Below are 12,056 nucleotides of genomic sequence, written 5' to 3' on the forward strand. Positions count from 1 at the left end.
TCCCTCATGTAAGTCTACCCCACCGGACCCACCGTTCTCAGGCTGATGCACTAACAAGATGTATTTACAAAGTAACTCTGCCTCATTTTGGCCCTTGTTTCCACCATGGGAAATGGCTCTAGAATCTCCTTTTGCCCTCATAATCATAGTGCTCCTATTTTTGCCATGTATAATTAACTTATTCCAAAGGTTCTTGCAGGAACGAATAACTGCTATATCTCAAGCCATCTCACAGGAGCAACACAAGACTGCTTTTCTTCAATCAATCCGATCTCGAGTATGGACCCCTGCTCAAGTCCAGGCTCAAGTCAAGTCTATGCCCAATATCAGCAGGTAGTAGCCAGAGAGAAATCGACACCCTTCTCCTTATTTATATTCAGAGTCAGAATTGATGGAAGAAGGACATAAGCCTTATCCATCTTTTCTAATTGCTCCAAAGACAGATAAACATTGGAATGTATTCCTTGCCCTTGAATTACAATTGGGTCTCACATCCTATTGCCTTTGTACCCCACCCTGCATTCTTTTCAAGGTTACCAAGGCCCCTCCCAGTTCCAGGAATTCCCCTCTGCCTGCTGCTTCCTATACCCACCGCATCCCTAGCCCTCTTTAAAAAGGCATGAAACTGGGGGTCAGGGCCTTCTGCCACGTATTCCATCAATATGCATGCTGGCAGTTGGTCACCCACCTCTACAGATTTATTTTCTTTGAATAAATTCAGTTTGGCTGTAAATTTGTACACTGCCTCCTCTCTATTCTGGGCCTCTTTATCTAACACAAATAAGTGAGAGAAATAAGGATCAGAACATAAATAAATGTTATTGAAACTAAAAAAAATCAACAAAACAGAAAGTTGACTTTTTTTGAGAATATAAATAAAATAGGTAAGGCTCTAGCCAGAAAAACAAAGAAAAAAAGAGAAAATATTCAAATAAAGAAAGTCAGAGATGAAAAAGGAGACATTACAATACCTCTGGGGGCCGGCACTGTGGCAAAGTGGGTTAAGCCACTGCCTGCAGTGCCGGCATCCCATATGGGCACCGGTTCAAGACCAGGCTGTTCCAGTTTGGATTCAGCTCTCTGATATGGCCTGGGAAAGCAATAGAAGATGGGCCCAAGTCCTTGGGCCCTTGCATCCATGTGGGAGACCTGGAAGAAACTCCTGGCTCCTGACTTCGGATAGGTGCAGCTCTGGCTGTTGCAGAAAATTGGGGAGTGAACCAGCAGATGGAAGACCTTTCTCTCTCTGCCTCTCCTTTGCTCTCTGTGTAACTCTGACTTTCAAATAAATAAATAAATAAATCTAAAAAAACCCCAACACCTCTAAAATATAAAATATTATAAGAAACTACCATGAAGAACTATATGCTAATAAACTGGAAAAACTCAAAGAAATGGATAATTTTCTGGACTCACGTAATCTACCAAGGTTACATCAAGAAGATATAGACAATCTATACAGACTCAAAATGAAATGAAATTGAAGTACATCTTTTTTTTGATGACCACTTCTTTCCACTAGGGTCTCACCCACAGAGATCCTTCATGTAGGACATTTCTTGCCACAGTGTCTTGGCTTTCTATGCCTGAAATGCTCTGGTGGGCTTTTCAGCCACACCAGAATGCCTTAAGGGCTGATTTTGTTTACTACTGAATTACACAAAACATTCGAAGAGGAAATGACTCAAATACTCTTCAAACTATTCTAAAATATAGAACAGGATGAAATTTTGCCAACATTACTTTGATACCCAAACCAAAGAAAGACACAACACAAAAGGAAAACTACAGACCTATATCTATAATGAACATATACACAAAGATTCTCAAGAAAACAGTAGCAAATCAAATCAGAAACCATATCAAAAACATCATACATCATAATAATGTGGGATTGATACCAGAAACGCATGTGTGCTTTAGCATTTGCAAATCAATGACATCATAAATCACATCACAACAGAATGAAAAACAATAAATCATCTCAATAGATGGAGAGAAAGCATTTGAAAAGATTCAAGAATGCATCATGAATAAAAACTTATAACATATTCGGTACAGAAAGAGCATTAGTCAAGATTATAAAGGCTGTATATGGAAAACCAATAGCCAATATCATACTGAATGGGGGAAAGCTGAAAGCATTTTCCCTCAGATATGGAACAAGACAAGGATGTTCGTTTTCACCACTCTTATTCAATACACTACTGGAAATTTTAGCAAGAGTAATTAGGGAGCAGAAAGAAATAAAGTACATGAATATTGAAAAAGAGAATTCAAGGTCTACATGTTTGCAGATGACATAATGCTGACATAATGCAGATGACATGGAAAAACCCAAACACTCCACGAAAAAGCTGTTAAAATTGATAAACCAATTCAGTAACGATCCATGTTACAAAATAAACATATAAAAAACCCACAGCTTTTAATATGCTAATAATGAACTCACTGAAAGAGAAATCAAGAAAGAAATCCCATTCACAATAGCCACAAAAAAATCAAATACTCAGGAATAAATTTAACCAAAAAAGTGAAATATTTGTATCACAAAAATTTGCAAACATGAATGGGGAGGATCAAGATGGCGGAGTAGGGAGTGAGCTTACCTCTCTAGTCTAGGAGAAGATAGTTTAAAACAAGTGGAGAGAGTGCAGTCTCAGGGAAGAGTTAGGGAGAAAATGGCAGAAGAAACTACATGCAATTTAGAAGGACACAGTGGATCTATGTGGAGTGCGTGGACATGCAAAACTCAGGACCCCAGCGACAAGAGCCTCCACACCAGCTTTGGAGAGTCAGGTGAGACCAGACTCAGCAGCCTAAGCCACTGGTGATAAGGCTGCAGGAAGAGCCTGGAAAGAATCCAGCTTAGAGCCCTGTGCCTGCCAAACTAGAGAAGAAAAAAAGGGGGGAACATTTCTCCCTCCCAAATCACCTGCAATTGAATCCTGTAACAAGCCAATAGAGAGAAGGCACCATTTTGGACATAGGTAACAGCTGTGCCAGCTCATGTTGGTATCCAGCAATGAGTTGAGAGAAGACTCCTGAGTCTGGTGGGGAGAACTGAAAGAGGGCTGGCTGCTTGTGACTATAGGAGGCTTGTTTGCTGGGATGCTGAAAACACTGAGGCTGCATGGGGGGGCTCAGGGTGTGGCTGGGACTTTGGGCAGCCATTGTGGAAGGCTCCACAGGCTCAGGGCTCCCTGGCTCCCTGGTTCCCTGGTAAGGAACATTGCTGTGGGATGTGTGCTTACATTGAGAACTGCACAGATCCTGTGTATGGTCCTTGTATCAGTGTGGATGAATGTTGTACCCACTGAGGCTAGCACCCAGGAACTGGTATCCTTTGAGGAAAGGAAGTAAGCTGAGTCTAAAATAGAGCAAAACAATCTTTCTCTCTGAATAAAAAAAATATAAGGAGATTTACCACGCCCAATCTTGGTGTCACCTTAACACTCCCATCACTGTGGAGCACTGAACAGAATTCCCTGTACACACCCAACACACACCTCTAGGTATTCACTGTAAAAGCAGACACTCAACAAATCCACAGAGGAATAGTCCATAATAAAAGCCACCATAGCAAAACAAAACAAAACAAAACAAAACAAAACAAAAAAAAAACAAAAACAGAATAAAGCAATGAGTATCTCCACAAATGCCAAACAACAAATGTACCAATTCACGATATAAAAATAAGGAACACAACTCAATGCACTAAAAGAACATAAAACTTCAGTAATAGATGGTGAACATGAAGAGACTGAGGAAATGCCAGAAATGGAATTAAACAAATTGATCATTGGATTAATTGGAAGTAATCAGAAACAAATGTATGAAATAATGAAATCCATACATGACACGAAAGAAAATTTCTCCCATGACGTTGAGATCTTAAAGAGAAAGCAAATGATCTTGGAAAAAAAGAACTCAATAGAACAAATAAAAATGCAGAATCAGTGAAGCAGAAGAAAGAATATCTGACTTAGAAGACAAATCACAAGAAATTATACAGACATTCAAAAAAACAAGAAGAAGAAATTAGAAAACTAAAAAACACTATCATGAATTTACAAGATACTATTAAACTACCCAAAATACAGGTTTAGGAGCTCCTGAAGGTGTGGAAAAAGAAAAAGAATTAGAAGGCCTTTTTGTGAAATAATAACAGAAAACTTCCCTATTTTTGAGAAAGAAAGGGATATACAATTACAAGAAGCACACAGAACTCCTTATAGGCATGACCAGGTAAGATCTTCACCTTGCCACATTGTAATTGAACTCTCCACAGTAAAATATTAATAAAATATTCTAAAATATACGTGAGAGAAATGCCAGATTATTTTCAGAGGATCTCAGACTCATACATCAGATTTCTCAACAGAAACCCGACACTAGGGAAGAATTGTGAGATACATTCCAATTTTTTTTTTTAAAGATTTACTTATTTATTTATTGAAAGTCAGATTTATACAGAGAGAGGAGGAGAGGTAAAGAGAGAGAGAGAGGTCTTCAATTCACTAGTTCACTCCCCAAGTGGCCAGAAGAGCTTGAGCTGTGCCGATTTGAAGCCAGGAACCAGGAGCTTCTTCCAGGTCTCACATGTGGGTGATGGGGCCCAAGGACTTGGGCCATCTTCTACTGCTTTAACAAGCATTGCAGAGAGCTGCATTGGAAGAGGAGCATCCAGGACATGAACTGGCGCTCACATGGGATGGCTGCGCTTCAGGGCAGGGCTTTAACACCCTGCACCACAGCGCTGGCCCCTCAAACCAGAAATTTTTAAATGCTCTGTTCTCTTTTATTTGCCAGATGGAGGACAAATTGATTGCCATTGTCTAGAACTTTCTTTAGAGCTGTTCGCATTTTTTTGTTTCTAAGGCTATAAATGATGGGATTAAGCAGTGGTGTTAGAACCATGTATGTCACAGCCATCAGCATGTCTTCACGGAATGTGTCACTGTCTTTGGGCCTCAGATAGCCAAAGCAAGCAAATCCATAGTGTATGGACACCGCAGTGAAGTGGGAGGAACAGATTGAGAAGGCCTTATACCTTCCTTCTGTAGAGGGCATCTTCATAATTACGGTAATTATGAAGACATAGGAAACCATAATTAAAACAAAACTGCCTAACAATACAAAGGCAGAGAGCATATATATAGCCATTTCATGATAGGAAGTGTAATCACAAGCAAGGTGAACCACAGGTGCAATGTCACAGAAGAAATGCTGGACCATGTTGGAATCACAATAGGACAAGTTGAATACAATGGTGATGATGCACAGAGAAATTAGGATCCCAACAATACAAGAGGCCATCATGAGTAGAAACCAGACCTTACGGGTCATCAGGATGGGATAATGCAGTGGGTTGTGGATGGCTGTGTAACGGTCATAGGACATAGCAGCCAAGATGAAGCAGTTATTGCCCCCCAAGCCAAAGAAGAAAAACATCTGTGTGGCACACTCAGGAAAAGATATGGTCTTGTTCTTTTTTTTTTTTTGAAAGGCAGAGTGGACAGTGAGATATAGAGAGAGACAGAGAGAAAGGTCTTCCTTTTTTGCCGTTGGTTCACCCTCCAATGGCCGCCGCGGCCGGTGCGCTGCGACTGGCGCACTGCGCTGATATGAAGGCAGGAGCCAGGTGCTTCTCCTGGTCTCCCATGGGGTGCAGGGCCCAAGCACTTGGGCCATCCTCCACTGCACTCCCGGGCCACAGCAGAGAGCTGGGCTGGAAGAGGGGCAACCGGAACAGAAGCGGCGCCCCGACCAGGACTAGAACCCAGTGTGCTGGCGCCGCAGGTGGAGGATTAGCCTACTGAGCTGAGGCATCGGCCTGCACTCAAATTCTTGATACACACAAACGGTTTGTAATTGCCCTTTCATCTTCCTGCCAAATTCCTTTCCATCTGAACTACCAAATTCACCTCCATGTTTGCCCTCATAATCTTACTTTCTATGGCAAACCAGTCATGTTTCTTTTTCTTTCTAAAATCTCATTTGTTGACTTAATCCATTCCCAATCTTGTCCATATTTCAAAGTTCAGTACAAATGCAATCTCACCGAAGCAGCCCCTTGCCTGAATCAATATGAAACCAAGACAGAAAGTACAGTCATTGAGAAGGATTGTGGGAGCATTTTTTTTTACTTTTATTTAATGAATATAAATTTCCAAAGTACAGCTGATGGATTACAATGGCTTTCCCCCCATAACTTTCCTCCCACCCGCAACCCTCCCCTTTCTCGCTCCTTCTCCCCTTCCATTCACATCGAGATTCATTTTCATTTCCCTTATATACAGAAAATCAGTTTAGTATATATTAAGTAAAGATTTCAACAGTTTGCACCCACATAGAAACACAAAGTGAAAAATACTGTTTGAGTACTAGTTATAGCATTAAACCCAATGTACAGCACATTAAGGGCTGAGATCCTATATGAGGAGTAAGTGCACTGTGACTCCTGTTGTTGACTTAACAATTTGACACTCTTGTTTATGGCATCAGTAATCTCCCTAGGCTCCAGTCATGAGTCGCCAAGGCTATGGAAGCCTTTTGAGTTCACCGACTCTTATCATATTTAGACAAGGTCATAGTCAAAGTAGAAGTTCTCTCCTCCCTTCAGAGAAAGGTACCTCCTTCTTTGAAGACCTGTTCTTTCCACTGGGATCTCACTTGTGGAGATCTTTCATTTAGGTCATTTTTTTTTTTTTTTGCCAGAGTGCCTTGGCTTTCTATGGGAGCCTTTATTTTTTTATTTTTTTTAACTTTTATTTAATGAATATAAATTTTCAAAGTACAGCTTATGGATTACAATGGCTTCCCCCCCATAACGTCCCTCCCACCCACAACCCTCCCCTCTCCCCCTTCCTCTCCCCTTCCATTCACAACAAGATTCATTTTCGATTCTCTTTATCTATAGAAGATCAGTTTAGCATACATTAAGTAAAGATTTCAACAGTTTGCTCCCACACAGAAACATAAATTGAAAAATAATAGATGATTTTTTAAATGATGATGAAATCAGATCAGACCTATTGTCATGGTTAATCCCAGTGAGAGTCAAGTTGGGAATTGATAATTTCTTCTTCTTCTTCTTTTTTTTTTTTTTTTTTTTTTTTTTACAGAAGATCAGTTTAGTATACATTAAGTAAAGCTTTCAACAGTTTGCACCCCCATAGAAACACAAAGTGAAATATACTGTTTGAGTACTTGTTATAGCATTAAGTCTCAATGTACAGCACGCTAAGGACAGAGATCCTACATGAGGAGTACGTGCACAGTGACTCCTGTTGTTGACTTTACAAATTGACACTCTTGTTTATGGCCTCAGTAATCTCCCCATGCTCCAGTCATGAGTTTCCAAGGCTATGGAAGCCCCTTGAGTTCTCCGACTCTTATCTTGTTTAGACAAGGTCATAGTCAAAGTGGAGGTTCTCTCCTCCCTTCAGAGAAAGGTACCTCCTTCTTTGAAGACCTGTTCTTTCCACTGGGATCTCTCTCACAGAGATCTTTCATTTAGGTTTTTTTTTTTTTTTCCCCAGAGTGTCTTGGCTTTCCATGCCTGAAATACTCTCATGGGCTTTTCAGCCAGATCAGAATGCCTTTAGGGCTGCTTCTGAGGCCAGAGTGCTGTTTAGGACATCCGCCATTCTATGAGTCTGCTGAGTATCTCGCTTCCCATGTTGGATCACTCTCCCCTTTATTTATTCTATCGGTTAGTGTTAGCAGGTACTAGACTTTTTTATGTGCTTCCTTTGACTCTTAGTCCTTTCATTATGATCAATTGTGAACTGAAATTGATCACTGGGACTAGTGAGATGGCATTGGTACATGCCACCTTGAATGGATTGAATTGAATTGGAGTCTCCTGGTATGTTTCTAACTCTACCATTTGGGGCAAGTCAGCCTGAGCATGTCCCAAATTGTACATCTCTTCCCTCTCTTATTCCCACTCTTATGTCTAACAGGGAAAACATTTCAGTTAAATTTCAACACTTAAGAATAACTGTGTATTAATTACAGAATTAAACCAGTCATATTAAGTAGAGCAGACAAAAAAAACTACTAAGAGGGATAATGTATTAAGTTGTTCATTAACAGTCAGGGCTATGCTGATCAAGTCACCGTTTCTCACAGTGTCCATTTCACTTCAACAGGTTTCCTTCTTGGTGTTCAGTCAGTTGTCACCAATCAGGGAGAACATATGGTATTTGTCCCTTTGGGACTGGCTTATTTCACTCAGCATGATGTGTTCCAGATTCCTCCATTTTGTTGCAAATGACTGGATTTCATTGTTTCTTACTGCGGTATAGTATTCTAAAGAGTTTATATCCCATAATTTCATTTCTTTATCCAGTCTACCGTTGATGGGCATTTAGGTTGGTTCCAGGTCTTGGCTATTGTGAATTGAGCTGCAATAAACATTAGGGTGCAGACCGCTTTTTTGTTTGCCAATTTAAATTCCTTTGGGTAAATTCCAAGGAGTGGGATGGCTGGGTTGTATGGTAGGGTTATCTTCAGGTTTCTGAGGAATCTCCAGACTGACTTCCATAGTGGCTTGACCAGTTTGCATTCCCACCAACAGTGGGTTAGTGTCCCTTTTCCCCCACATCCTCGCCAGCATCTGTTGTTGGTAGATTTCTGAATGTGAGCCATTCTAACCGGGTGAGGTGAAACCTCATTGTGGTTTTGATTTGCATTTCCCTGATTGCTAGTGATCTTGAACATTTTTTCATGTGCCTGTTGGCCATTTGGATTTCCTCTTTTGAAAAATGTCTATTGAGGTCCTTGGCCCATCTCTTAAGTGGGTTGTTGGTTTTGTTGTTGTGGAGTTTCTTGATCTCTTTGTAGATTCTGGTTATTAACCCTTTATTTGTTGCATAGTTTGCAAATATTTTTTCCCATTCTGTCGGTTGTCTCTTCACTCTCCTGACTGTTTCTTTTGCAGTACAGAAACTTCTCAATCTGATGCAATCCCAATAGTTGATTTTGGCTTTGACTGCCTGTGCCTCCCGGGTCTTTTCCAGAAACTCTTTGCCTGTGCCAATATCTTGAAGGGTTTCTCCAATGTTCTCTAATAACTTGATGGTGTCAGGTCGTAGATTTAGGTTTTAATCCACATTGAGTGGATTTTTGTGTAAGGTGTAAGGTAGGGGTCTTGCTTCATGCTTCTGCACGTGGAAATCCAATTTTCTCAGAACCATTTATTGAATAGACTGTCCTTGCTCCAGGAATTGGTTTTAGATCCTTGATCAAATATAAGTTGCCTGTAGATGTTTGGGTTGATTTCTGGTGTTTCAATTCTGTTCCATTGGTCTATCCATCTGTTTCTGTACCAGTACCATGCTGTTTTGATTACAACTGCCCTGTAGTATGTCCTGAAATCTGGTATTGTGATGCCTCCAGCTTTGTTTTTGTTGTACAAGATTGCTTTAGCTATTCGAGTTCCCTTGTGCCTCCATATGAATTTCAGCATCATTTTTTCTAGATCTGAGAAGAATGTCTTTGGTATCTTGATTGGTATTGCATTGAATCTATAAATTGCTTTTGGGAGAATGGACATTTTGATGATGTTGATTCTTCCAATCCATGAGCATGGAAGATTTTTCCATCTTTTGGTATCCTCTTCTATTTCTTTCTTTAAGATTTAAGTTTATTCCAAGGTATTTGATTGTTTTTGTAGCTATTGTGAATGGGATTGATCTTAGCAGTTCTTTCTCAGCCATGGCATTGCCTGTGTATACAAAGGCTGTTGATTTTTGTGCATTGATTTTATATCCTGCCACTTTGCCAAACTCCTCTATGAGTTCCAATAGTCTCTTAGTAGAGTTCTTTGGATCCCCTAAGTAAAGAATCATATCGTCTGCAAAGAGGGATAGTTTGACTTCTTCCTTCTCATTTTGTATTCCTTTAATTTCTTTTTCTTGTCTGATGGCTCTGGCTAAACTTCCAGAACTATGTTAAATAGAAGTGGTGAGAGTGGACATCCCTGTCTGGTGCCAAATCTCAGTGGAAATGCTTCCAACTTTTCCCCATTCAATAGGATGCAGGCTGTGGGTTTTTCATAAATTGCTTTGATTGTATTGAGGAATGTTCCTTCTATACCCAGTTTGCTTAGAGTTTTCATCATGAAAGGGTGTTGAATCTTATCGAATGCTTTCTCTGCATCTATTGAGATAATCATATGGTTTTTCTTCTGCAGTCTGTTAATGTGGTGAATCACATTGATTGATTTGCGAATGTTGAACCATCCCTGCATACCAGGGATAAATCCCACTTGGTCTGGTTAGATGATTTTCCTGATGTGTTGTTGTATTCTATTGGCGAGAATTTTATTGAGGATTTTTGCGTCTATGTTCATCAGGGATATTGGTCTATGATTTTCTTTCAGTGCTGCATCTTTCTCTGGCTTAGGGATTAAGGTGATGCTGGCTTCATAGAAAGAATTTGGGAGGATTCCATCTTTTTCGATTGTTCTGAATAGTTTGAGAAGAAATGGAATCAGTTCTTTAAATGTCTGGTAGAATTCAGCAGTGAATCCATCTGGTCATGGGCTTTTCTTTGTTGGGAGGGCCTTTATTACTGTTTCAATTTCTGTTTCAGTTATGGGTCTATTTAGGTTTTCTATGTCTTCATGGTTCAATTTAGGTAGGTTGCATGTGTCCAGGAATCTATCCGTTTCTGATAGATTTTCTTGTTTGCTGGCATACAAGTCCTTGTAGTAATTTCTGATGATTCTTTTTATTTCTGTGGTGTCTGTTGTTACGTTTCCTTTTTCATCTCTGATTTTATTGATTTGGGTCTTTTCTCTTCTTTTTTTAGTTAGTTGGGCCAATGGGGTGTCAATTTTGTTTATTTTTTCAAAAAACCAGCTTCTCGATTGGCTGATTTTTTGTAATGTTGTTTTGGATTCAATCCTGTTGATTTCTTCTCTGATTTTAATTATTTCTCTTCTCCTACTAGATTTGGGTCTGGTTTGATGCAAATTTTCTAGGTCCTTGAGATGCGCTGAAAGCTCATTTATTTGGTGCCTTTCCAATTTCTTGATATAGGCCCCTATTGCTATAAACTTGCCTCTGAATATTCCTTTTGCCATATCCCATAAGTTTTGATATGTTGTGTTGTTATTCTCGTTTACTTCCAGAAAGTTTCTGGTTTCTCTTTTGATTTCTTGAATGACCCAGTGTTCATTCAGGAGCATGTTGTTCAGTCTCCATGTGTTTGCATACTTTCTGGGGTTTCCTGAGTTGCTCATTTCCAGCTTCATTCCACTGTGGTCTGAGAAGCTGCATGGTATGATTCTAATTCTTTTAAATTTGCTGAGACTTGCTTTATGACCTAGTATGTGATCAATCCTAGAGAAGGTTCCTTGCACTGCTGAGAAGAATGTGAAGTCTTTAGATGTAGGATTGAAAGTTCTGTAGATATGTGTTAGATCCATTTGGGCTATAGTGTCGATTAAATCTGCTGTTTCCTTGTTGATCTTCTGTCTGGATGATCTATCTATTTCTGAGAGTGGAGTATTGAAGTCCCCCAGTACTATTGTTTTGGAATCTAAGTCTCCCTTTAAGTCCCTTAACATATCTTTTAAATAGACCAGTGCCCTGTAATTAGGTGCATATACATTGATAATCGTTATATCTTCCTGTTGAATTGAACCCTTAATCATTATATAGTGCCCCTCTTTGTCTCTCTTAACAGTTTTTGTATTAAAGTTTATTTTGTCTGATATTAATATGGCTACACCTGCTTTTTTTGTGTTTTTGTTGGCATGAAATATCTTTTTCCAACCTTTCACTTTCAGTCTGCATGCATCTTTGTTAGAGAGATGTGTTTCTTGTAGGCAACAAATAGTTGGGTGTTGTTCCGTAAGCCAGTCAGCCAGTCTGTGTCTTTTAACTGGACAGTTCAGGCCATTCACATTTAATGTGACTATTGATACGTAGTGACTTTGCCCTGCCATTTTCCCAGAGATATTTTCTAGTATATGCTTTGAGCTTCCCATGCTCTTTTACTGGTAGGTGTTCTTCCTTTCCCTTCTTTCATATTGATGG

The 12,056-nt window shown here is 39.7% G+C and overlaps 1 protein-coding gene across 1 annotated transcript; it reads right to left on the reverse strand.

Moving 5' to 3' along the window:
- Positions 1-4,782: 4,782 nt before the first annotated feature.
- Positions 4,783-5,933, reverse strand: LOC100348206 (olfactory receptor 10T2-like). The gene is made up of 2 exons (XM_089305433.1): positions 5,928-5,933; positions 4,783-5,490 (listed from the first exon to the last, which is right to left on the reverse strand). The coding sequence occupies exons 1-2, from the start codon at positions 5,931-5,933 to the stop codon at positions 4,783-4,785; spliced, it is 714 nt and encodes a 237-aa protein (XP_089161559.1).
- Between the last annotated feature and the right edge of the window lie 6,123 nt (positions 5,934-12,056).

The sequence above is a fragment of the Oryctolagus cuniculus genome, chromosome 1 (assembly GCF_051225735.1).
Source record: "Oryctolagus cuniculus isolate XC-2025 breed Fujian yellow rabbit chromosome 1, ASM5122573v1, whole genome shotgun sequence".
Taxonomy (NCBI): domain Eukaryota; kingdom Metazoa; phylum Chordata; class Mammalia; order Lagomorpha; family Leporidae; genus Oryctolagus; species Oryctolagus cuniculus.